General features: G+C 46.7%; 1 protein-coding gene and 1 pseudogene across 1 annotated transcript; one reads left to right on the top strand and one right to left on the bottom strand.

Moving 5' to 3' along the window:
* Positions 1-931: 931 nt before the first annotated feature.
* LOC138355069 (N-acetylated-alpha-linked acidic dipeptidase 2-like) lies at positions 932-23,542 on the top strand (annotated as a pseudogene).
* Positions 23,543-24,261: 719 nt separating this feature from the next.
* On the bottom strand, positions 24,262-27,024 carry LOC138355068 (nascent polypeptide-associated complex subunit alpha, muscle-specific form-like). Its single transcript, XM_069309782.1, has one exon. It carries the CDS (start codon positions 27,022-27,024, stop codon positions 24,262-24,264), a length of 2,763 nt encoding a protein of 920 aa, XP_069165883.1.
* Positions 27,025-27,521: the final 497 nt, after the last annotated feature.

The raw sequence follows: 27,521 nt of genomic DNA, 5'->3' as shown, positions 1-27,521 counted from the left end.
GCTGGAAACAGGGGCATGAATGACAATTGTATTATACATTTACTTTTAATTTGCCTGCAAATACAACATGCATGCCCCCTGTAACACTCCATCCCCCCCCCCCACCCCCAAACGCCTTAGTGTTAAAAACAACTTGTTTACCCAGTGTTCCGAAGCTAGGAGGCCGCAAGAGCGTTCACAACACTTATGAGGAAGGTATGAAGAAGCACGTTGAGGACCCTACTATACCCACCCTGGGATTGGTGGTTCACCAAGTACATCGATAATGTGATTGGCAGTGTACCCAGTATATCCATCCCATGAACGGTAGTGCGTTTACTCCTTCTCTTCTTCTTCTCGAGAATAGGTGCAGTTTGCATGAAGGGTTTACCCTCCCGATGACTGCACCAGGACAAATGTAGGGAGACGCGTTGACGTTGAGGAGAAGCAAGTCAAGTGTTAGATGTGACGGGTCGTAGAGAGAGGAGTGGAGACGAAAACAGAGGGGGACGTTAGAGGGAGACTCCCCGCACCGTAGGGCGGGGCGCCGAGGTCACGGCGGCAGCTGATCAGTCGTGAACTAATACTTCTCCGGGAACTTGTATATCGGAAAGCGCAAGCAGTACGCCTCCCAAATCGCCCACATGTCATCGGGCACCCAGCCACCAGGCGGTGGCCTCGGCTGAGACATCTTATCCAGCACCCTATACACAAACTCCTTCACCCGCAACACCCAGATAGTGGACGAGCACCACGGGATCAGAAGCACCCGGGCATCCCGATAAGGGCCCAACATCGGACCCCCACAGGGCACGACCCCAGCAGGTGGGACTAGGCTTCCCCCAGACCGGGGCAATGAAGGAGGGGGAACCGCAGGGGATGCAGGCGCGGCATCGACCCCACCACAGGGCACAAGAGCCGAGGCCCCCCCGGCGCACATCTTTCCGCAGCATCACGACGAGGTCCCGATCATCAGGGACACCCACCCCCCCCCACTGCGGAGATCCAACAGCAGGAGACGCAGGAGGGGGGGCGGCTACAGGTAGCAACTTCGGAGCCCCTCACAGCACCATCATCCTCGGCGGGGGGCACCAGATCCCCAAACTCCCCCAACCATCTCCCAAGGCACACCACGAAGGGGAGACACTCCGAGCCCGCCGCGAACGCTTAGTCAGGCAGCACCACACCACTCCCAGCAGGCCCCGCCGCAGGCACAGCCACCATCGTCACATCCACACCGTTCGAAGAGTCCACAGAGGCCACATCACCCACACTGCCCGCATCATACAGGGAAACCGCCTCAGAACACCGACGCGCACCCTTCTGTAAAGGGAGGGAAAGAGCAGAACTACAGTCGCCAACAGACACGGCAGGCACCTCCTCCCGCCGACGCCCCCCCTCCCCGACCCCTCCAAAACAGGACCCGCGACCCCGAGAGCCGGTATCACATCCACAGGCGGGGGCGGGACATGAACATCCACTGGGACATCCACCACACGCAGTGCGGGCGACGGCCCCAACAGTCTTACACTCCGGCGCAATAACTACCTCTGGGACCACAGCAGGTAACAGACTGGACGTAGAAGGCATAGTAACCGCCTCAACAGGCAAAGCAGCAGACAAGCAATCAGGCGCCTCAGGCACAGCACCCACTCCATCCTCAGAAGCGTCCGAAGTCAACAGGGGTGGAAAGTCCTCCTCACGAAAAACGTGCACCCTGGCAGTTGCTCTCACGTCGCATGCTGCAGCGAGATGACCCACATTACCACACCTGTAACAGGTGCACGGTTGCCCATGATACTGGCAAAGGAGCGTGTAACCCAACACGGACACAGAGGACGGAACACTACTCTTCAGAGACATGGTCAGGGTGCGGGAACCATAAAGCATCCCAGTACAGTGCCCTGCAAGTACCTTGTCCCAACGAACGCTTAGCACAGTACCAAACCGTCCAAACACAGCAGTTAGGAGAGCGTCGTTAAACTCGAAGGGGGCACCACGCACCGACACATACGTCAAGGCGACGCTGAGGTTCACTACCTTAACAAAACCGGTGGCATCAGGGAGAGGGTAAACACGCCTCTAACACCGCCCCAGAAACGCCTGAAATGCAGCCTGATGGCGAAACTTGACCACGGCGCGGTTCCCCTGCAGCAGCTGGATGCCCACCAATTCCGACAACTGCACATGGATAATATCCACCAGGGCAACACCAACCAACAAGTTGTCCACTGGCACCGTAAAAGCCAGACCAGCCAACGAGGTCCTCTTCAATGGAGGCCGGTAAGACCCCATGTCTAATCAACAGGCGTACCACGCCCACCCAGGGGACAACACCCCCACAGCCGTCACAAACGCCCTCCTCACACAGCCACTAGGGTAGAACTGGCGAGCGCCATGTCTAAACCCAACAGCCGCCAACGAGCCACCACTCTGTTTTCGTTTACTCCTTAACCATCCCGCAAGTGGTGGTGGACCCCATGTCAACCCTTTGAATGGCGTGGGAGTCCATACCCATTCTGTGTGTGGTATAGTGACCTCATACTTATTCCAGTGGTAATGAAAATGCCTACCATTTCCACTACCACTGGAAATGGTAGCCATTTTCCACTGCCATTTCCAGTGGTACTGTAAATGGCTGTGCTCAGGAACTGAACCTCCAATATTTATTTAGCTAAGCAAGTTACAGCAATGATCAGTGTTATCAACCAGTATTTTACACTAGTATCATAACTATTACTAAAACATTTACAGGATAAAACTCCACTTTATATATTTGTGTGTTTTATGTAAAGATTTACACCGTCTTTTGCACTCTACAAGAGTGCTTTGTCAAGGTCTTAAGTGTGGGGTTAAGGCGAGACTCAAATCTCTAAGTCTAATCCACAAATGTCCATCATGTGATACATAAATTATTCAAATACACAGATTTAGATTTAGGTTAGGCTAAGCTAGGCTAGGCTATGGGATTTTATCTCTCTTGCATGAACATGCAAGAATATTTTAACAGAACACTTCCCCTATGAGAGAATCGAAACCTAAGCCAGCCAGGTGGCTGGCTAGTGCGTTAACCAATAGGCTACACTCGGATCAATGATCTGAGGGTGGCCTAGTATATGGATTTGTATTAGTTGCTTAAAGGTTTATGGGCTACTCATGCCCTTGCCACCTCTGGGTGGCTTAATCTTCATCAATCATGTTAGAAAATGGGCGAGGGAAGGGGGATCTATTCTACCCTGTGAGCCTACCCGTTTGTCTACCTTGTGAGTTCAGCGTAGACAAACGGGTAGACGAGGTAGTCTAGCTAGCCCAGGGTGGCCGCTGCAAACTTTTTTCTCTTATTTTCCTCTAAATGCTTCTTTGTGGCGTTGAACGTGTTTGTCCTTGTATCATTATACGCAGCATTATACTTGCTGAACAGAAATAACGTAGCATGATGTGTAGTTCCATTTCACTTGTCTGTGTTAGTATGAAAGCAGGTTTAGGGTAAATGTATGAGGTTCATGTTCAAGTATGTTTATTGAGACAAGAAAGAAATACATCTCAAAGGGATAGAAATGTATGATTTATTATTGTGTGGTGGCCACGGGTGAAAAGGCACACGTCGAAGGGTTCGGTGTGGGTGGTGGATGGCAGTTGCATTGCTTTATTATTATTAATTATTAGTATTAATATTGAAAATCATGTTGAGGCAATGGAGTGACTTGAACTCGCGTTTTTGTGGTTTCCAGACACCTGCTTTTACCGACTCGGTCACGTTGTTAAATTGTCAAAGTACAATAATTGCCAGTAATCATTTACTGTCATTACCAGTAAATTTTACATTGATATATCGCGCCATTATTATCTACCACAGACGCGGCCACACATTTACAATGCTGACCAGCATATATATATATATATATATATATATATATATATAGACATTTCTTCTGTCCTCCATGGACAGGGTTAGAGATCTGTTAAAACATATAGTTCAGTGATTTATTGAACAATCAGGCACAGTAGGTGATTGTAGTGCTTTCAAAATGCTAATCTAACATTCATACATAAATACAGTGTCCTACTTAAACAGTGTTCGAAGTATGTTTCGTTTACATAATGTTATTAATGTATGTTTACAAAGACGAAACGCAATTCTGACCAGCTTACACATTCCTGTATACTTGTATGTATATACACATATATATATATATATATATAGATAATGTATGTGTATATACATACAAGTATACAGGAATGTGTAAGCTGGTCAGAATTGCGTTTCGTCTTTGTAAACATACATTAATAACATTATGTAAACGAAACATACTTCGAACACTGTTTAAGTAGGACACTGTATTTATGTATGAATGTTAGATTAGCATTTTGAAAGCACTACAATCACCTACTGTGCCTGATTGTTCAATAAATCACTGAACTATATGTTTTAACAGATCTCTAACCCTGTCCATGGAGGACAGAAGAAATGTCTATATATATATATATATATATATATATATATATATATATATATATATATATATATATATATATAATTATATATATCTCATACTTTAACAAGGTAAGACAGCTGTTAGTGTTAGCGACGACCTATAAGAGTGAGCTAGTTAGTGTTTAAAAAACACTTTACCAATTTATTTGCAAGCGTCTCGATTTCTGTAGATTAAGCAGCAAGATTGATTTACTTTATCTTATCATTGAATATTTTCTAATCAGAGAAAAACTGGTGCAGATTCAATACAGATGACGCTAGTAATATAAACAAAACAATATTTGTTCAGTGTTTTCCTTCATGTTATTTTCTGATATCTTTTTGTTGACAGATGGTGTCACACATAGTTGTGACCGCTGCCACAGCGGCACTCGGCCTCCTGATTGGTGGTCTGATTGGTTACTTTGGCATTGACGCCTTCACGGGCGGCAACAAGATGATCAGGTCAGTACGAGGGTCACTCTGATTGCGTAAAATGCATTCACTATTTGGTATAGGTTTTCTAGGAAGAATTCCGTTTATCTCTGAGTTATTTTAAAGCCACCGGAAGTAAGTTTCCCTTCATCTGAGACCACTTGGGATAAGTCATGATGTCTCAGGAGTCAGTGCTAATGGAAACAGTCTCTTCTTCTTCGTGATAGTAGGTGCAGATTGCATGAAGGGTTCGTCTGATCGATGAATGCACCAGTACAGATGATAGGTGACACGCGTATGTTGAGAATGAGAAGTTCCAAAAGTGCCGGTCGCGATGAGCTGTAGATAGAGGAGTGGCAACGAAAACAGAGGTGGACGTTAGAGGGAGACTTGCCGCTCCGTAGGACGGTACGTTGTAATGATGACATCTCCATATATTTTTCCGGGAACTTCCGCGTCGGAAAGCGTAAGCAGTACGCTTCCCAAATCATGATGTCATCAGGTATCTGGCCATCAGGCGGCACCCACAGCCGAGGCATCCAATCTGGCACCCCACAAATAAACTCCCTCACCCACGGCATCCAGATAGTGGAAGAGCACCATGGGATCGGAAGCACCCGGGCATTACGAGAAAGTTCAAACACCTGACCCTCATGGTTCACGTCCCTGGCAGCCGTAACAAGGCTCCCCCCAGACTGGGGCAACAAAGGCGGGGAAACCGCAGGCACGGCATTGTCCCCACCACCAGGCACAGGAGCTCAGGCCTCCCGGTGCACATCTTTCCTCAGCACCATGACGAGGTCTCCATCAGGGGGCAACCCACCACTGCGGGGATCCAAAAGCAGGAGATGCAGGGGTCACAGCCCAGCAAACAATTTAAGGTTGCCACAACATATCTGGAAAGTATTTGAAAGGATTGAAAACGTTTGTTTTATCGTATCAGATACGAATTTGTGTGGACTTAAATAGGTTTCCAAAACTTATAACCAAAACCTACGTATCTAACACTAATTTGAGATGTTGTGGCAACTTTACAATCCTAACATGAATCATTCATAATCCATTCATATACCAATATGAATCTCTTATGAAAGGTTTGAGCCTATAATCTGAACCCTTTTCACATCTTTGTGTTTAAAGTTAAATTTCTTGAAATTAAATTATATTTTATATTATTATTATTTTTATTATATTTTATTTTATATTATATTATTATTTTCAATTTAAATATTGAAATATTGCCACCCGCGGCGGGTGGCGGCCAGCTGGGACACACGCTTAACCACTGAAGGTCTGAGCACAACTAACCGTATGTCTCTCTCACCACCAGCCCAGTGGTGCCAGCTCTCAAAATGTTTCCTTCAAAGATTGTATATTATCTTTGAACAACAAGTTTGATTATCAAGGAAATAATGCATATATTATTGTCACATTAATACTGTGCAATATCTTATTACATCCCTGCTAAATAATTATAAGTTGAAACAGGACAAAAAATCCAACATATATATATAAAAACCAACATTAGAGATCACGAGGCCTAAGCCTATCTGTGACCACACATCCTGCCTCCCTGGCCAGTTACCCTCACACACCTTACACTCTTAACTCACTCTCATAATCACTCTTACGCACTATTACTCACTCTTACCCTGTCATCCTTACTCACTCTTACGCACTATTACTCACTCTTACCCTGTCATCCTTACTCACTCTTACCTACTCTTACTCACTCACTCTCATACTCACTCTTACTCTGTTACTCTTTCTCTGTCACTCTTACTCACTCTCTGTCACCCTTACCCATTCATACTCACTCTCTCGCTCTTACTCTCAATCACTCTTACTCTCAATCACTCTTACTCTCAATCACTCTTACTCCCAATCACTCTTACTCCCAATCACTCTTACTCCCAATCACTCTTACTCCCAATCACTCTTACTCCCAATCACTCTTACTCTCAATCACTCTTACTCTCAATCACTCTTACTCTCAATCACTCTTACTCTCAATCACTCTTACTCTCAATCACTCTTACTCTCAATCACTCTTACTCTCAATCACTCTTACTCTCAATCACTCTTGCTCTCAATCACTCTTGCTCTCAATCACTCTTACTCTCAATCACTCTTACTCTCAATCACTCTTACTCTCAATCACTCTTACTCTCAATCACTCTTACTCTCAATCACTCTTACTCTCAATCACTCTTACTCTCAATCACACTTTCTCTTTCTTACTCTTACTCACTCTTACTCTCAATCACTCTTTCTCTCATACTCACCCTTACTCACTCTTACTCTCATACTCACTCGTACTCTCATACTCACTCTTACTCTCGCTCACTCTTACTTTTACTCACTCACTCACACTCACTCTTACACTTACACACTCTGGCACTCTCACTCACCTTCAGTCACTCTTACTCTTACTCTCGCTCCCTCTTACTCACTCTAGGTAATAAGAACACGCCAATATAAGACAACAAAACGTTTTTCAGATTCTTTCACACTTTCCAGCAACTTTTATAATTTATATAAATTATCTTGGGGAATAATACATAAATTATATATTTAAACATATCAGTGTTTAGTGGAATGCATAAGAAGTCAAATTGTGTTAAAAAGAGCGATTTTTAGAAAATTTGGAAAACTATTTTTTTCTGATCGTATTATAACTAAATGGATTTTGAACGTTTCACTGAGCCAATAAATATCATTCACAATTAATTAATGAATTTTACAAAAAACACCATAAATTTTATATCTAAACATGTAAAAACCATTTGTAATACATTAGGAACAAAATAGTTGTAGAAAAACAATTTATTATAAACCTTTGTGATTGGATTTTTTTTATTAAAAGTTTCTCAAAGGCTCTCCTGCACCATTCTCAATGCAAATCATTCCCACACCTATGGGAAGAGATAGACGAACGTTTTCTAGATGATTTGTGTTTGCTAGGAGGAAGTAACTCTGAGCCCCTCTCAGCCCCGTCACCTACGGCAGACGACGAAGGAGCACCATACTCCCTCGCCTCCTCCCAAGGTACACCACAAAGGGGGGAGACTCTCCGAACCTGCCTCGATCACTTCGAGACAAGCCGCCGGTCGTCCGAGCTATCCTTCCCATCGTCCTGCACCACAACAGGCAAAAGTAAAGTCCCCTGAGAACTGCAGCTTCCATAACCGGGAGCACAGGACCCAACACACACACACACACACACACACACACACACACACACACACACCCCAACCACAGAAGACAGCCCCTCACGGACAGCCAGAGTGACAGGAGACACCGTATCCAAGGACGTAGCAGGCAGGGGCGGCGGAGGCGGTTGCGGCACTGACGGCCGAGGCGGGGAAGCCGGCGGCGTGGCCGCACCAACCCCCACGTCAGCACCCACACAACCACCCACATCCGCACCCAGGCGAGCCTCAGGATCCGACACCAGGGCAGCAGACGGCAGGGAATAGACACACATCCCAACACCTAGAGACGGGTCCAGACTGGACAACAAGGGAAAATCCTCCTCCGGAAGAGGTTAACAGGGGTGACCCGGTATAGCTTACTCCACAGCCTGGTGGCCCGGGAGGCCGCACCTGAAACACGTCCGGAGCTGGCTCGTATGAAACACATGCGTATAAATTGAGAGAGAACAAGCAAATAATATACAGTTTCTAGGTAACACTTAACCCTTGCACTGCTCGCCTATTTTCGGCAAAAACGTCTTGGTGCAATTGTCAAGGACATATTTTTGTTATTTTTACATATGTTCGGGTAAATTTAATGTCAAAATGTTTCCAAAGTCAACTATTTCCATTTCAAAACACAAATAGTAATGAAAACATTAAAAAACATTAAAATATAGCCAAATTAAAAACAAAAAGCACAACTCTCTGAGCGCCTAAAGGCGCTTTGTGCAGTGCAGTGGTTAAGAGTAAAGAGTGTAGCTGATTTAGATTCAATATATTTAGTAGTAAATATAGCAATGTTCATGGCTAACGGGTGATTTTATGTACCATTGTGTCAGCAAGATGGACGAAATGGTAGCAAAGTGCGTGACTGACCAGCAGGTGGACCAGAGACTGGCTGTAAAGTTCCTGGACAACGTCAAGTGAGTATACTTTATATACTTGTTGTCGGGCGGCCGCTAAGTGTCATGCTCACTATTACACACAACCAAGGTGTATAGACTTTAATACATTCCTGAGCATATGTTACACAGCTTCTTAGCTAATACATCAGTCTAAAGAGTATAGATTATTTTTAGAATCTGAGTAAGTTTAGTGGCAAATATTTGCAATATACGTCACTAATGGTCCCTATTTTTAGCATAGTCTTCTTGTTTGAAAAGCTGTTCACTTGAGACAGTGATAGGCAAGTCCCAGCTATGTCTGGGTATAAGTGACAGGATGAACAACCCAGCGGGTTTTCTTCCTTTTTGGGGAGTGTTGCACATGCTGCTATGGCGGTGTGTTCCCTCGCAGGATGAGTGGCGCTGCTCAATACTGTCACTATGACGGTGTCCACTCACAGGATGAGTGGCGCTGCCCAATAAACTCGCGCCTCGTGGCAAAACTTAACTAAAATTAAATTAATGGTCCCTCTGTATTTCACTGTCTCAGGATGATGGACAAACTGGTGGGAGACAAGTGGGACTCTGAACCTCAGCTGAACCACAGAATAATACAACTGGTCAACACAACCAACCTCAGGGACAACCTCAAGTGAGTATACTCTTATACACATCAGTATTTCTTAACTACTTTAATGTAACAAATAAGAAATTATTTCTAATGTCTGAGACTCATTTGGGTTCTCAGTTCCACTTTTGTCCCCTTTGGTGAGTACCACCCGTGTTAAATATTTCTTTATCTAACCTATTAATTACCCTCAGAATTTTGTATGTGGTAATCATGGTCTCTTCTAATTCTTGTGTGTTGCAGAGAGCTGACCAAGAGGCCCCACCTGGCCGGCACTGAGAGGGACGACCAGCTCGCTATCATGATACAAGATCGCTTCCTGAAGTTGGGCTTCGACACTGCTGATCTTGTTCCTTATGATGTCCTTCTCTCTCGCCCCAACCACACTAACCCCAACCTGGTGAGTACTCCTCTAGTCCCAACCACACCAACCCCAACCTGGTGGCTGACGGTCACAAACGTAATCCACACCCTCCCTCCCCTCCTCGCATACTTTCTACAAAGGCCCGGTTCCGCCAGCGAACCGGAACACGAGTGCGCGGGCGAGGAAGCAAAAGGCAGAACCAAGGCCCCTGCACCAGACCCCTTCCCCCTCCCCCCACGACAGGAGCACCAGCTACCAACACCGCGTCGCCACGAACCAGGAGCACACCAGCCCCTTGCACGCCATCATCATTATCCACAGAACAACTCCCGGGGTCCCCATAGTTCCGCACATTAGCCCCGGCCACGCCACGAGGTGGGGAGACAAGCGCCTCGAACGCTTGGAGACCAGGTGTATGTCGTCGGAACTATCACACCCTCCAGAAGGCACTGCAGCAGAACCCCTGTGCGGCCGTGCAACATTATGCATTGCACGATCATGCAACACTGCACCCTTAACAAACAGGGGAAAAGGACAGCACACCACTGGAGACAGCTCTGCGTGCACATCGATGAAGACACGTTCCGAAGACGCACTTCCGTATACTGGGCAGGCCGGGCAGAGAAGGCGGGGAAACCAGCGTCGGGGGAGAACTGCACAACCCTCGGGCGTGATCTCCACAGTTACCGGGCGTCTCCACCAGGTCATCCGAAGAGCGAGGGACAACATCCACGCCAACATCACACGAAGATGGGTCCAGGAACTCCAGCGGGGGAAAGTCCTCCTCCCGGAACAGGTTAATGGGGCGTACGCTGCCAGCACCACAACTCACACCCAGGTGACCAAAAAAAACCACACTGGAAGTAAGTCCGGGACTGGCTCGCATAAAACACTCATATTGTGAAAGCCAGAATCTGGAGTGACGTCAGGATGGGGTCCTTCAGGTGCATTGCCATGGTGCGGGTCCCATTCGAGACACCCTTCCACCTCCTGGAGGAGACGGCATTCACTCCGGACACACAAGAACCGCCCATACCAGTAAAGTGACGTCGGAGAATGGAGTCTGGGAAACTCGGAGCACCATGAACCGCCACTTAAGTAGTCTCCCTGCACATTTCCGCCACTTCCACCGAACCACCATCCTCAGTCAGCATGGAAGGGCATCCCGTCATAGCAGCCCACAAAGACATGATAAACAGCAGTGGAGGCGAATTTCACTACAGCTCTATGCCCGGACACAAGCTGAATGCCGCAAACCGTCGCCACATCCACCTGCAACATATCATTCAGGACCACCTTAACTGCAAGGTGGGATGCCGGGCCGGTAAACTCCCGGCCAATATCCCTCCGCTTCACAGGGGGTAAGGGCGTCGCCATTACCCCAGTCGACACAGCTCCAATCTCTCAAACAGGAACAGACACTGGCCGCCAAACCAAGAGCTCACAGCGACACGTCCACCGCCACCAGTGACCATTGATTGATTAAGATTAAGCCACCCAAAAGGTGGCACGGGCATGAATAGCCCGTAAGTAGTGGCCCTTTTGAGCCATTACCAGTATCAAGAGATGATGCTGGTGATCTGTGGAGGTGCGACTGCACCCTGCGTGACGAGAGATGTCTCCCGTCACCGGTGACTAGGCGAGGAGTCGGTGGAGAGCATAAGTGGTGGTGGAGAGCGACCACATGTGCTGTAGGTGTATCGCTCCACACTCGTATTTAGATAAATGTTTCAGTAATTTGATCTGATTTATAGTTCAACACCTCCCTCGGTATCTTGGGGAGCTATTACAGTGAATTATCACTGGAAATCTAGTTTAGTTTGTGTGCTTCTGGTCCTGTTGAAAGTCTCGAGCACCATCATGTGTTTACTCTGTGTGTAAACAATGGGTTCTGGTCCCGTTCGGTTACCCGCCAGGGCGACGGCTACCTCCCTCCCAGTGAGGGTGGCCAACAATGAATATCGATTATTTTTATTGTCTAGACAGATTATTAAGATAAAGTGGGATTGTATAATAAATGTATATGGGATTTAATGATTATAGGTAGTACTTATAGTAGAAATTTATTCTTTATGTAGGACTTGAAAATACATCATTGGAAGCCCAAATTATGTTCCAATGGTATTTCAATTAAGACAGCTTTTTGTCGAACCTTCTAGATCCTTGAAGATACATGAACAAAGGCATCCATAGGCCTAATAACAGAAGTCACCATTGTGGTGTTGTTTTGAAGGATCCATATGTATGATTCTGATATAGGATTCAGTAGATGTGTGATTCTGATGTAGGATTCAAATGTATGATTTAGAAATATTCCATTTCTTAAATTATTATACTGGTATGGTGGAAATTTTCCACATGTCTGGGGAGTACGACCGCTGCTTTAAACAGCCTGTAGTGTGAGGACGGGTTGTCCTGGGAGGACGGCTCCTACTTTAAACCAGCCTAGTATGAGGACAGGTTGTATTTGAAATAAAGAACTGTAAAGTCACGCTATAGCCATATTACTTTTAATTTTTAAACTGCATTTCCATTTTTGCAATTAATATTTCAATTGCATTTCTATTTTGCAATTAATTCTTTCGTGCATTTTATTTTTTAAATATCACTTTTTTTTTTCTACCATAGATCTATTATTTGAAAATACTTTGCACTAAATTATACTTAAATAATATACATTTATAAACCTGTAATACATGCCAAGGTGTGCTGTTACAGATCACCCTTATTGACGGTGCTGGCAAAGTTGTCTTCACAAGCTCTTACAAAGAAACCCCGATACATGAAGATGATGACGACCCGGAGTTCGTCCACGCCTTTCAATGCCTTCACACCTGCAGGTGGGTGCTGGGGCAGGTGGTGAGTGGGTGCTGGGGCAGGTGGTGAGTGGGTGCTGGGGCAGGTGGTGAGTGGGTGCTAAGGGCAGGTGGTTGGTGTTTATATACAGAATGAGAACATTATGATATAAATTTTCACTAAGTATAAATTGTAATATAAAAGCCGTCTTGCACAATAAGAGTAGAGTGGTTGAGAGAGAAGTGTTAAGATATAGTGGTGAACCTCCGGCCTCTCCCCCAGGGGACGTGGAGTCTGAGGCCGGGCGAGGCGTCGTGTACGCTAACTACGCCAGGGTTGAGGACTTCGACACGCTGGAGAAGCTCAACGTCAACATCTCTGGCTGTATCGTCATCGCTCGCTATGGCAAGATCTTCAGAGGCAACAAGGTCAGTGCTGAAATCAATTTCTGGTATTTTCGGTATCGTGTAACCCTCTTAAAAATAATGTTGAAATTTAAATAATTTATTGTTTTTAGCAGCTCTCAAGGTGGTTATATGCATGTGCAATAAATAATATTCCTAGGGCTGGTTGATTAGTGTTGGGTTTAGTGTTTCAACCTCTGAAGATTATTGAGGTACTTGTCAATCAGGTAGTCTTATGTACCATTGCTTGTCAACCAAGAAGTCCTGTGTACACCAGAATCATCTGAAATCTATCCTAATACACCCAGTGCCCAACCACTTGAGCTGGACGGTAGAGCGACTGTCTCACTTCATGCAGGTCTGCATTCAATCCCTGACCGTCCAAGTGGTTGGGCACCATTCCTTTCTGTCTCGTCTCAAATTCTTATCTTGACCCCTTCCAAGTGCTATACAGTCGTAAGGCCTTGGTGCTTTCTCCTGATAATTTCTTCCCCCTCAGTGTTGCACGCCCAGGAGCGAGGAGCCAAGGGCTTGATCCTATTCTCGGACCCTGAGGATGTGGCCCGGGAGGGAGTGGAACCCGAGAAGGTGTACCCAAATACCTGGTGGCTTCCTGGCACCGGCATGCAAAGAGGCAGCACAAACTTGGGTATGGGTGACCTTCTCACGCCTGGCTGGCCTTCTACAGGTACGTACCTGGAGGCCTTGTCTCCCTGTCTCTCTTGTCACTCCATGTCTCTTGTCTCACCGTCTTCGCTTCTTACTCACTCTCTTAATGTACTCTATATTACACATAGAACCTCACTTGATTAATTTCATCATTTGTGTTAGTTTCGTGGTATATCATTAATGATTGTCGCCATCAACAATCGGAATTTATCAGTTATTAATAATTATCATCATCAATCATACATTTTTTAAATTAGTCATCAGTAATCACGAACTTCAAAAATAATCATAATTAACATTATATTTATCATATTAATAATGACATCATTTGTCACTGTTAATCCCTCACTAATCATCATCAATAGCGATCACAGGTCATCAGTTACTGCTTGTTGTTCAACACTCGTGTCTTGCCCACAGCACACGCCTACAGACTTAAGATAGAGGACGCCAAGGTGCCGAAGATCCCCTGCCAGCCCATAGGCTACAACGACGCCCGAGTTCTTCTGGAGTAAGACTGGTGTTGTTGCTGTAGGGTTAGGGGTAGCTACAGCAACGGGACGTTTGCACCTTGGGACTGGTGTTGTTGCTGTAGGGGTGTGGAAAAATTTCCTGGATTGATATAAGAGAACTACTTAGGACTTGTACTGTACTAAATCAAATTTCTGTATGCAAAATTAATAAAACTGAAGTCCCTAGCTAGGGTTGTAAATCTTGTCCTAATGACAGACTGTGGGCTGTAAGTGGAAGGTCGGCTGTAAGGGTGGGGTCCCTAAGGGTGAATGGAGAAGTTGATTGAAGATCTACAATCCACCTGCAGAAATTCAACACATCGGATTGTATTGTTGGTACTCGGATAAGAATAAATCAACTCGCTTTAGTAACTGAACACTGGTTCTGTTTAAATCGAGGATCTAAATAATACACAGTCCAGCCTAGCTCTATAGTTACAACATCCAATATTCACATACTAATAACAACAATTTGTATTATAAAGGTATGATATATGTAAATGTGCAATCAACTGACTTTAAATGTGGTCCGAGTACTGGTATCTAAGAATTTATATTCAATATGATAAACTTGATGATAAATTAAAGATAACTAAGTAAGCAATTGTTAACTTAATGTATATTATTAACTATATATACAGATATATTCAATTTATATGAAATACTTTCATTGAATGAGTGTCCAGGTAGTATTGAAAAGATTCAGTGAATGAATGCCCTGAAAATATTGAAAAGATTCAGTTGCTGAAAGATTAATCAAAACTTGCTGAAATCTGGGGTGTTGCCCTGCACTGTAACGACAAACAGATTTATTGGATATATAAGGTTATACAAGCATGCAATTGGCCAATTAACACACTACAATAACACCTGATATACTTAATAAATGTTATCCAGTCTGAGTGCCGGTGCCGTCTGACTAGTCGCCAGATTTGATAACCTCTCTTGTAGAGTTTAGGCATTATATTTAATGTCAGTTTTATTGTTTAATATTCTGATAGCTTTGCTGGTTAATTATAACCTTAGTTGCGTTTGCAGTAGGATAAGATTATGATGATTGTAGTGGTGGAAGTGGTGTCACTTAGTGTGCCACTCTGCACTCTTATTTAGATAAAAGTACTAGAAATTTTTCCTTATAGATATAGTTCAGGTATTTCCCCAGTTCTAGAGTAATCACTGGTGATGATAAGTTAGTGTGGTGTCCTTTACTGATAAAGTTTGCAAAGCACCGTCACATGTTTGCACTCTTTGTAAAGAAAACAATCTGTCCCAGGGCACTGTTTAGGTTGCTTGATCTCCTGAGCGGGCTCCGCCCTCCTTCCTAGGGAGGGTAGCCTTCAGTCTATATTTTTTTTTACTGTCTAGACATATGATTGAGATAAGATGTGATCATAATATAATTAGATATAGGATTTAAAGATTATTTGTAATACTTGATAGTACTATTGATTCTTATTAAGGATTTAATTTAATCCTTACCGGAAATTGATTGATGTTCCAATAGTTTTTTAATGAAGATATTCTTCTAGAAGCTTCTAGATCCTTGAAAAATCATGCACAAAGTCACATAGGAACCATGGGCCTTATGGTGTATGTGATTATAGTGGCATTGTCATGTATCTTGAGAATTTCGGGGCTTAGCGTCCCTACGGCCCGGTCCTAGACCTGGCATACTTTTTGTTACACACCGCCAGAAAGCAGCCCGTAGAAGCTGTCTAACTCCCAGGTACCTATTTACTGCTAGGCGAACAGAGGCATCAGGGTGAAAGAAACTTTGCCCATTTGTTCCGCCTCCGCTGGGGATCTAACCCGGATCCTCAAGACTATGAATCTGAAGCGCAGTCCACACAGCTGTCAGGCCCCTGTAGGATCCAGATGTAGGATATAATGAATCTGAAGTGATTTTGATATGATATAGAAATAATACATTTCTTGGATAATAATGCAGGAGTGGGTAAAATTTCCCACAGAGGGGTAGCAACAGCAATGGGATGTTTGCACCTTGGACTGGTGTTGTTGCTGTAGGGTTAGTGGTAGCTACAGCAACGGGACGATTGCATCTCGGGACTGGTGTTCGGTGATGCAAATGAATAGCTTTATTTTTCCTGTCAATCCTTAACTACTGGATCTTATTACATTTGAATAAGTACTTGATATGTTTAAGTCTTATCTCTAGGGGTCCTGAAGCAACCTGTCCACCTAATAGAACGTTGCATTTTGACATATACATTACCTAAGGTCAAAAACTGTCATACCAGAAAATGGTAGCGGTTCGTGAAATTGACATACTGTCCCGTTTTTCTGTTGAGTCCTCTGGTAGGTTATGATAAGGGAACTTTAGTACGACAGTTTCTTGACGTTGGGAAACGTAAGAGGATGGGCAGCGTGGTGTCAAGAAAAATATATCAAATAACTCTCCTGCAGGAAAATGGGCGGCACCCCGGCCCCCAGGGAGTGGATGGGTGGCCTGAAGGGCGTGGCGTACAACCTGGGGCCGGAGCTCCTGGACCAGTACCGTTCCTACCGCCTCAGACTCAACACCCACAATACCCTGCAGGTTCACCGCTCCTACAACGTTATCGCCACCATCAGGGGAGACGTGGAGCCTGGTGAGTTGAGTTTGTCTCCAATTGCAAACTTTAATTCACTTTACAGGAGTTGAGTCTCATTTAATAACTGTTGAGATTAGTAGTAAGTTAGTTTGGGTGGTAGTGACGAGGAATGTGATATTAACAGACCGCTACGTGCTGTTGGGGAACCACCGTGACGCCTGGGGGTACGGGGCCGCTGACCCCTCCAGCGGCACCGCCCAAATGCTGGAGACAGCCAGAGTCCTCGGCCAGCTCATCACAGAAGGTCAGTAAGTCTGACGTATTTTAATTCGTAACAAATTTAGTAACGACATTTTATGTTATCTGTTAATTTTATTATAGCTTTTGCATCTTTTTTATATATTTAATTATATTTTTTTGGCGTATTTTGACTAATTCAGGTAGGTGGTGTGACTTCACTTCCACACCAATCTATCCTTTACAAAGAATGTCGAATTTCGCTCGTATGCGTTACATAAGGCTACAAATGGTCGTACTAGAAAATGGAAGCAGCTCACAAAAGTGACGTGCTGTCCCGTGTTCTGTTTTGGGTCCTCTAGTAGGTTAGGAGAGGACACTTTAATTTGACTGTTTCTTGACGTTGGGAAACCTTAGGAGGACGAGCTGACCCCGAGCACAGCGGTTCATTCATAACAGAAAACGAGACATCGTGAATTTCGCGAGCCGTCTCCATTTTTGGCCTTAGGGAAATTATACGTCAAAGTGAGATATACTATTCAGGAGAACAAGTTGTGCGGTAATCCTAGCAGGGATTATGTGCTGATTATTTATTTTCTAATTTTCATTTGATTATTTTTTAGTTTACTTCAATATTGAATTATTATTCTAAGTGGACTGTATGTTAGATTCAGCCTGCCAGAATTTACCTGCACATAGTTTGTGGGATGTGTACAGCTTATACCACAATAAATGGTTATATAATAAGCTATACACATTACCTTAAAGTTATATAAATTATACCACATATGGTGGTAAATAGACTACTGTTGCACAGTTTCAGCCCCGTTCCTGTGCCAGGTAAGTCCACTATGGGCTCACCATAGCCCGTGCTACTTTGGAACTTTTGTTCCGAGTAGCTGTATCTAAAACAAATACAACAACTACTACAGTGGTTAGTACTACTCTATCTTATAATTATATTAGTATTCAACTTAGTGTGCCTCGGCTGTGTGGTGGATATGGCCTGATAGGCAGTTCCAACATCAAATTAGGGAGTGGCACATGTAGTCTAGTTGTGCCATGTAATGGCGGCTGGCACTCATAGCGTCTGTGGAGCAGCTAGTGTATGAAATCATCACAGGTTATGCTGGTGCTCAGCTTCTCAGTAACTTTCTCCATTGAACCACACCCCTGTGAATAAATTACAGAGAACTCAACTGCATTCACAAATGAGTTATATAAGAAGGAAACAATAGTAATAGTAAAACCCAGGCTTACCCTGGTTTTGGTCTGTTGGTATATCATAACCGGCACACCGTGAACACAATTTATAATGGTCACTACGATCATATACACAATTTGTTTTACCAGATACAATACTTCTCATGATTGATGAAGAGGCCGCTGTGGCAGGATCATTATTGGGCGGTCTAAATTAACCTCTGCAGTGCCGCGAATGCGAACCACAAGGAGATATTCTGTCTACCAGTCCCTTTATTTTGGTTGAGTGTGAGAGCGTGATTGTCCTGCCCCAAGCGTCTCCCTTGTTCCAACAATATTCTGTTGGTTCCAACTCTGCCTTGAGGACTACGTTTATTTAACAATAGCAAGGGAGCCTGTGGTGTATGGTATAATTGTCTAAAAACCAGTCATAGTGAATACTATTTTATTAAGTTTAAACACTAGACTATTGTTTTAAAGAATAATTGTGGAACCTTAAATATACGTGATGTGAATATGGATTTGTTGTGATGTCACCAAAAACTCTCATTCTCTTTAAATTTGGTAATGGCTAACTATATTGTGTTAACATGTGTGTTGGATTTCCAACACGAGTTGGATATACAGTATATACTGAGACGTATTTCTTTTTCTGGTATATGCAAAAGAATTTACTGCAGTTCTAAACTATGCTCAGGATTAAAGAATTTGTGCTGATTAGTCAGTGTGTGTAATAAGCTTAAGACCTAATGCTCGTGATGTATGTTTTATGACGCATTACATAGAATCATGTCATAATGAATGTTTTCAGTACAGAAAACAAAATGAAGGTGAAAGCAAGCCCCAATACCTAAGACCCAGGAAGTGTATTATTAAATAATACACTTACACATGTATTGGGTCTTGCTTTCACCTTCATTAAACACAGTGTAGTAAGTTACTACTTTGCATTATAGTGAGTTTCTCCATAAAACAAAATATAAATATTTTAAACTGTTTCACATTTGTTGGCAATTTTCGTGAAGGGTGGCGACCACGACGAACTCTGGTGTTGTGCAGCTGGGGCGCGGAGGAGTATGGTCTCATAGGCTCCACGGAGTGGGTCGAGGTACGTCACTATGTGTGGGGGGTTTTGGCGGAGATTTCTAGTGGATAATTTCCCTTTATCGTGATAATACATTCCAAAACTTCATAAATTTCAAGAATCAAGACTAGAATTGGTTAAAAAAATCCGCTGTTATTTGAAGCACAGTAAAACAACTCAGAAAATTACTTATTTAATACACATTATATTCCCAACTATATGACAAATGTAAAAGAAGCAAGTGATCAGTGTCTGGATCGGTGATTACAGTGTAGTCTCACCCTAGTCTAAGGAAACACAAGTAAGTCAATTAAAACTTTGTTCCCAACATGTATAGGCTGTTATATAATTAATTTTATTGGGGACAGGCAGCCACTGTACCTTATGTTAGGTATACTTTAGACAGGAGCCCGCAGCGCTACCTACTGAGCCACCAGCTCCCACAATAAGGAATAATTCCAGAGACACCTATCTGCTGTCCAATCGGAACTTTAGGCCTTCCCTGGGGGTGCCAATTTATCATGAGTGTGTTAGGTGATCCACGTCCTAGTCATATAAAATAGGCCCAGAGAAAGCCTAAAGTTCCAATTGAACAGCAGATACGAGAATGGAATCCTTCCTTGTTGTGGGTGATGGTGTCTCAGTAGGCAAAGCTGCTGGCTTGTGTGGTCTACTGTTCAAGGCTCTCACGGTTCAAGTGAATGAAATGCTATCATCCACGATATGGTGGTTAGCAATTTATATACAGGTATATACAAAATACATCAGTTGGGATTATTTACCGGTATTTTGTCCCTAAAACCTGAAAAATAAGTTAGTTTAGCTTAAGTTATGTTAGTTAAGGGCCTGGAGATTATGGAATGGTACAATGTTCACTCTACTTGTAAATATTGCTAATTATAAAATAGATCATTACACTTCATTTTCGAATATAAGAGCTTTATACACATCTCACATGACTTCATAGCATGTCCTCAGTCATGTTTCTCTAGGTCCTACAGGAACTTTGCATATCATAAAACACCTTACTCCATTCAAGTCCTCAGTCATGTTTTGATATCTTAACTTTGGTAATCGCATGTGATACCACACCTTGCTATCAAGCCTTCAGTTGCGTTTCTTTGTCCACGAGGCATTGAAAGTGTTTCGCTCTTCGGTGTATATGCGCTGAGTTTATTTTAGTCCTGAATTATGTTAGTGCCTAGAGTATACTTGCTGGTTGGTCAATAAGGTATTGTGGTAGCCTTGATTTCCATCCCAGCTTTGATTGACCTTAAGTCCGACACCAAAAAAAGACATGCAATACAGTACCATGTCATGTCAAGAGTCCTACGGCACAAGGCTTCATATGTCACTCTTGCAGGAGCCTGGTCTATGCCATACGATCCTTTAGTGTTCCCTCAGAGTTGTCTACGATGTCCTGTACTAGACTACAGGTTATTTCTGGTGTCCTACAATAAGTGTTTTCTGCATGATCACATATGAATTAACCACAGTAGCATGCAATGTCTTAAAACTTGCTAATCAACCCATCCACAGACGGGAGTAACTTTCAAGGCTCAGAAGCATCCCAAAGCACCCTGCCATTTATAAAGATGTCAACCATGGTCTAAAAGTTTCGCATTACACCCTTCAGCCTTCTTAACTTGAGGCTAATGCATCCCTCCACACGTTCTAAAGCAACTCCTCACGTTCTTTCCTCAATAAAATGTTATATACTACGATCTTGCCAGTGCATCTTATCATGTCTTGGTGTGTCTCACAGGAACACGTAAACAAGCTACAGGAGCGGGCGGTGATGTACCTCAACACAGACACCTGTGTCCGGGGACCCATCATCAATGCGGCCAGTAGCCCTCTTTTCTGGGACTCCATCACCATGATTACTAAGATGGTATGTCTTTCACTCTCTCACTCCCTCCATCTAAGAAACCAGTCATCTGTGTCTATTTTATGACTAACACTTTCAACTCTAACAACGTATTTCTGACCACAATTTCACACATCAACTTAGCAAAGTGGCAAACTATAATTTATTCCAGTTTCACCCTTCAGCTTGACATAGGCAATGCTTGTGTGACTCAAGTCCTGACTCTTCATGTATCAATGTACTGCTGATTCCAGTTTAGCACTTGTGAGTGGCACTGGTTAAAGATATTCTGATTTCAGTATGGCCCTCCTCCACCTGCAGGTGCCCGGTGTTCGTGGTGGTGCTACGGTATACGAGGAGTGGGAAGCCTATCACGCAGTACGGAATAGAACCTCACCAGAGTAAGTTGGGTGAAAGTGAGAGGATACAACACTAAAAGTAAAGGTTATATATGTATCCATCAGTTATGTTACATTATGTACATATATGGTTAAGTAGTGTAATATTTTTATGTACAAGGCTTTAATCACATACGGCATTTTGAACAAATTTATAAATATATTTTGATTTTAATTAAATGTACTTTGGAAATATCAGTTTCTGAAATTTAGACATCATATAATCCCATAACGGTACAGTTTGTTACACACCATATGATTAAAAATACATCGTGAGTGTGGCTAACTAAAAAAAAGTACATTAAAACTGATCCCAACATTAATTATTTTTTAATATTTTCAGCCGCATTCTCTAAAATTTTTGTAATTAATAACATTTATCATAACGATGTTTATCTTCTGTGAGAACCGTGAATTGATGTAAACTGCATTGACCTCGTCTGAACTTCTGTACGTTTAGATATTGAAACACACATCTCGGTGGAAAAGTGAATATAGTGTTTTAAGCAACGTAATGTAGTTGATGAAAAGAAGATATTAATATACGATTAACATAAATGATGGATGATAGTGTAACATTATAGTCCACAATATGAATAAGAGTGACAGGGCTGGCTATTGATTGAAGTGTATTTTCCTCACAGGATGGAAACTTTGGGGTCTGGAAGCGACCACGCCTCCTTTGCTTTCTACTGTGGCATCCCATGTTTGAATTTGGGGTTTAGGATAGACAAGGTAACATTGGTAACCGTGATTGTGAAACGATAATAATTATTATTGTTTCACAGTTCCGGTTGATGATTTGTGTAATAAGTTAAATTTCCATACGCTATGTATTGTAATTCCACATGCACTCTACCACTGCTACATCTTCCTTCCCCCAGAATAAGCACGATATAATAAGCAAGTACCCCTCATACCACACTGGCTACGATACCTTCTACATGATGGATCAGAACATGGACCCGGGCTTCAGGATCCACCAGGGCTGCAGCCGGGTCGCCGCCCTCACCCTCAGGTACTTCGCGGACTCTGTGCTTCTGCCGTACAGCCTGGAACACCTGCCTAAGGCCATGAAGGATGCTCTCGATGCCCTCAGGAAAGGCGGCAAGCGAACAAACTCATCAGTATACATGACAAGTATTGTGAGTCTGGGGTAGTTTGCCATTTGAGAAAGAGATTAATCTGTATTGTATCAGTATTTATAATCATGAACTCTTTTGAAATATTTTGTGCTGTTTAACGCAAGGGAGAAATTTGCATGAGATCATTTTCAGGCCAGAACACTTACAAATTCCTTAAGCCTGATACCATTTGACATTAAGAGCTTTCCTACGATCCCATGGAATTCACTGTGTAGAAAACAATATTTGAAAAACAAAAATAGTGCCGTAGAACCTATCTGTAAGAGTGACAGGTTTACTAGCAAGGGCCTATAAATATTCCAAGAAGTCTGCTTGCAATACCAGAGTTTACACAAAAATTTAACGGGAAGTTGTCTGAAACCTCATGCACCCACAAGTCCACTACTGGCTCATCATAGCCCGTGTTACTTGGAACTTTTTGTTCCAAGTAACTGAATAAAAAACATCATCATGATCCAGATATCTTAGTGTTTGTTCAGATTTAACAATCCACATGCTTGATCTAATAGCTCTCTTGAGGTGTTGTTGTCTGACGGGACCCAAATGAAGATTTTGTAGATCCTGTATAGACTTCACCTCCATGGATCTGGATTTAGCTCAATCCATGTTCAGGTCAGTCATCGAAGCTGAAGACTACAGCTTCAAAAAACACATTCATAAATTAAAATTAGATAGTGTATAATAAACATTTTTTTCAGAAAAGAGAATTAGTTTGGTTATACAATTAATTTTTGTGCATAGTTTGGTTAGATGTTTTGAGACATTTGGCAATTATTTGTGTAGTAATCTTGGTTAAGCACTTAGAAGAGGTGATTTGAACATAGAAAATGAGCAAGCACTGTTCCAAAAAAATAGCAACTTGTCATCTGTTCAAGTAGTAGGTAAAGTGTTTTTATTAATAAACTGAGGGTTTGTGATCTAGTTTAACAAGCATTAGGCTATTGTTTATGAGGATTGGGTGCGTTTAGCAATCATTATATTGGGATCAGTAGCCTTGTTCGAAGCATTATTAGAAGTGCTTTACTTCCTAAGTTCATATAACAGTAAACGCTTCATCGTCATTCTAGAAACACATTATTGGCAACACTTCCCGAATTTTACATTAGGAAAGTCATAGGCCAATTGTGTTGTCATTTTAGTTTATTCTTGCTTGTTCATGAAAGTAGCTGCTTTCAAAATTAAAAAAAAATAGAAATTGTTTTGAGACCTAGGCTTTGGAAGGATTATGCGAGATGTATGTTTATACATATATATTTGGACATGTAGGTCAAAGGAGCCTATATGGTGATACAAGTCTTGGGTGGTTATCTTTAGCGTTAATGTTTTGTTCATAATAGCAGTTATGCTCAAAGCTTTTGCATCATTTCGTAACATGAGCTCCCCATCTGGTGATGGGGAGCACCAGAGCTGCCTCAGTGTTTGGACCTGTGTCAGGGAATGTGATCAACTATAAACAAATATGATGGGCCACCGGGGCTCGGGAGGGTTGACCACCGGGGCTCGGGAGGGTTGACCACCGGGGCTTCGGGAGGGTTGACCGCCGGGGCTCGGGAGGGTTGACCGCCGGGGCTCGGGAGGGTTGACCGCCGGGGCTCGGGAGGGTTGACCGCCGGGGCTCGGGAGGGTTGACCGCCGGGGCTCGGGAGGGTTGACCGCCGGGGCTCGGGAGGGTTGACCGCCGGGGCTCGGGAGGGTGACCGCCGGGGCTCGGGAGGTTGACCGCGGGGGCTCGGGAGGGTTGACCGCCGGGGCTCGGGAGGGTTGACCGCCGGGGCTCGGGAGGGTTGACCGCCGGGGCTCGGGAGGGTTGACCGCCGGGGCTCGGGAGAATTGACCGCCGGGGCTTCGGGAGGGTTGACCGCCGGGGCTCGGGAGGGTTGACCGCCGGGGCTCGGGAGGGTTGACCGCCGGGGCTCGGGAGGGTTGACCGCCGGGGCTCGGGAGGGTTGACCGCCGGGGCTCGGGAGGGTTGACCGCCGGGGCTCGGGAGGGTTGACCGCCGGGCTCGGGAGGGCTGACCGCCGGGGCTCGGGAGGGCTGACCGCCGGGGCTCGGGAGGGCTGACCGCCGGGGCTCGGGAGGGCTGACCGCCGGGGCTCGGGAGGGCTGACCGCCGGGGCTCGGGAGGGCTGACCGCCGGGGCTCGGGAGGGCTGACCGCCGGGGCTCGGGAGGGCTGACCGCCGGGGCTCGGGAGGGCTGACCGCCGGGGCTCGGGAGGGCTGACCGCCGGGGCTCGGGAGGGCTGGACCGCCGGGGCTCGGGATGGGCTGACCGCCGGGGCTCGGGAGGGCTGACCGCCGGGGCTCGGGAGGGCTGACCGCCGGGGCTCGGGAGGGCTGACCGCCGGGGCTCGGGAGGGCTGACCGCCGGGGCTCGGGAGGGCTGACCGCCGGGGCTCGGGAGGGCTGACCGCCGGGGCTCGGGAGGGCTGACCGCCGGGGCTCGGGAGGGCTGACCGCCGGGGGCTCGGGAGGGCTGACCGCCGGGGCTCGGGAGGGCTGACCGCCGGGGCTCGGGAGGGCTGACCGCCGGGGCTCGGGAGGGCTGACCGCCGGGGCTCGGGAGGGCTGACCGCCGGGGCTCGGGAGGGCTGACCGCCGGGGCTCGGGAGGGCTGACCGCCGGGGCTCGGGAGGGCTGACCGCCGGGGCTCGGGAGGGCTGACCGCCGGGGCTCGGGAGGGCTGACCGCCGGGGCTCGGGAGGGCTGACCGCCGGGGCTCGGGAGGGCTGACCGCCGGGGCTCGGGAGGGCTGACCGCCGGGGCTCGGGAGGGCTGACCGCCGGGGCTCGGGAGGGCTGACCGCCGGGGCTCGGGAGGGCTGACCGCCGGGGCTCGGGAGGGCTGACCGCCGGGGCTCGGGAGGGCTGACCGCCGGGGCTCGGGAGGGCTGACCGCCGGGGCTCGGGAGGGCTGACCGCCGGGGCTCGGGAGGGCTGACCGCCGGGGCTCCGGAGGGCTGACCGCCGGGGCTCGGGAGGGCTGACCGCCGGGGCTCCGGAGGGCTGACCGCCGGGGCTCCGGAGGGCTGACCGCCGGGGCTCCGGAGGGCTGACCGCCGGGGCTCGGGAGGGCTGACCGCCGGGGCTCGGGAGGGCTGACCGCCGGGGCTCGGGAGGGCTGACCGCCGGGGCTCGGGAGGGCTGACCGCCGGGGCTCGGGAGGGCTGACCGCCGGGGCTCGGGAGGGCTGACCGCCGGGGCTCGGGAGGGCTGACCGCCGGGGCTCGGGAGGGCTGACCGCCGGGGCTCGGGAGGGCTGACCGCCGGGGCTCGGGAGGGCTGACCGCCGGGGCTCGGGAGGGCTGACCGCCGGGGCTCGGGAGGGCTGACCGCCGGGGCTCGGGAGGGCTGACCGCCGGGGCTCGGGAGGGCTGACCGCCGGGGCTCGGAGGGCTGACCGCCGGGGCTCGGGAGGGCTGACCGCCGGGGCTCGGGAGGGCTGACCGCCGGGGCTCGGGAGGGCTGACCGCCGGGGCTCGGGAGGGCTGACCGCCGGGGCTCGGGAGGGCTGACCGCCGGGGCTCGGGAGGGCTGACCGCCGGGGCTCGGGAGGGCTGACCGCCGGGGCTCGGGAGGGCTGACCGCCGGGGCTCGGGAGGGCTGACCGCCGGGGCTCGGGAGGGCTGACCGCCGGGGCTCGGGAGGGCTGACCGCCGGGGCTCGGGAGGGCTGACCGCCGGGGCTCGGGAGGGCTGACCGCCGGGGCTCGGGAGGGCTGACCGCCGGGGCTCGGGAGGGCTGACCGCCGGGGCTCGGGAGGGCTGACCGCCGGGGCTCGGGAGGGCTGACCGCCGGGGCTCGGGAGGGCTGACCGCCGGGGCTCGGGAGGGCTGACCGCCGGGGCTCGGGAGGGCTGACCGCCGGGGCTCGGGAGGGCTGACCGCCGGGGCTCGGGAGGGCTGACCGCCGGGGCTCGGGAGGGCTGACCGCCGGGGCTCGGGAGGGCTGACCGCCGGGGCTCGGGAGGGCTGACCGCCGGGGCTCGGGAGGGCTGACCACCGGGGCTCGGGAGGGCTGACCACCGGGGCTCGGGAGGGCTGACCACCGGGGCTCGGGAGGGCTGACCACCGGGGCTCGGGAGGGCTGACCACCGGGGCTCGGGAGGGCTGACCACCGGGGCTCGGAAGGGCTGACCACAAGAGACTTTTCTTTGTGTGAAAACCCACCAGAGGACAGGGAATATCGACCATACTACTTTATTGAAAATGTAATACTGATGGATTTTCTTGTCTAATCGAATCTCCTGTGGATTCCTTTCCATATTGGTCTCTGAATGCATGATAGAACTGATGAGTTGACCAAGACTTTGGCCAAGATGTATTCTAAATCTTCTGCTGCATGAGTTTAGATATCTCTCTAAATGGTTCAATTTTATCACAGTCTAAGATATAAGTGATAGAGGTCACACATAATAAGTTAACAGTGAAAATGCAAGTTAACACTGCAGATACAGTATTAAATCAAAATTTTTTTACAGATCTTCTTGAGGAATCACTGATGAACTTTACGTACGAGTCTACGATCTTCTCCAGAGTCCTGAAGGAGAAGAGGAGTGGAGGACTTAGAGTGAGTGAGGGGACAAGGATGGGAGGGAATGTGAAAGAGGGGAAGGATGGATGGGATGAACAGCATGTGGGTGACTTATAAACACATATGACAATGACTACCTACATATGACATATGACTA

The sequence above is a fragment of the Procambarus clarkii genome, chromosome 65 (assembly GCF_040958095.1).
Source record: "Procambarus clarkii isolate CNS0578487 chromosome 65, FALCON_Pclarkii_2.0, whole genome shotgun sequence".
Classification (NCBI taxonomy): Eukaryota; Metazoa; Arthropoda; class Malacostraca; order Decapoda; family Cambaridae; genus Procambarus; species Procambarus clarkii.
This window is presented reverse-complemented; position numbering and strand designations above follow the sequence as displayed.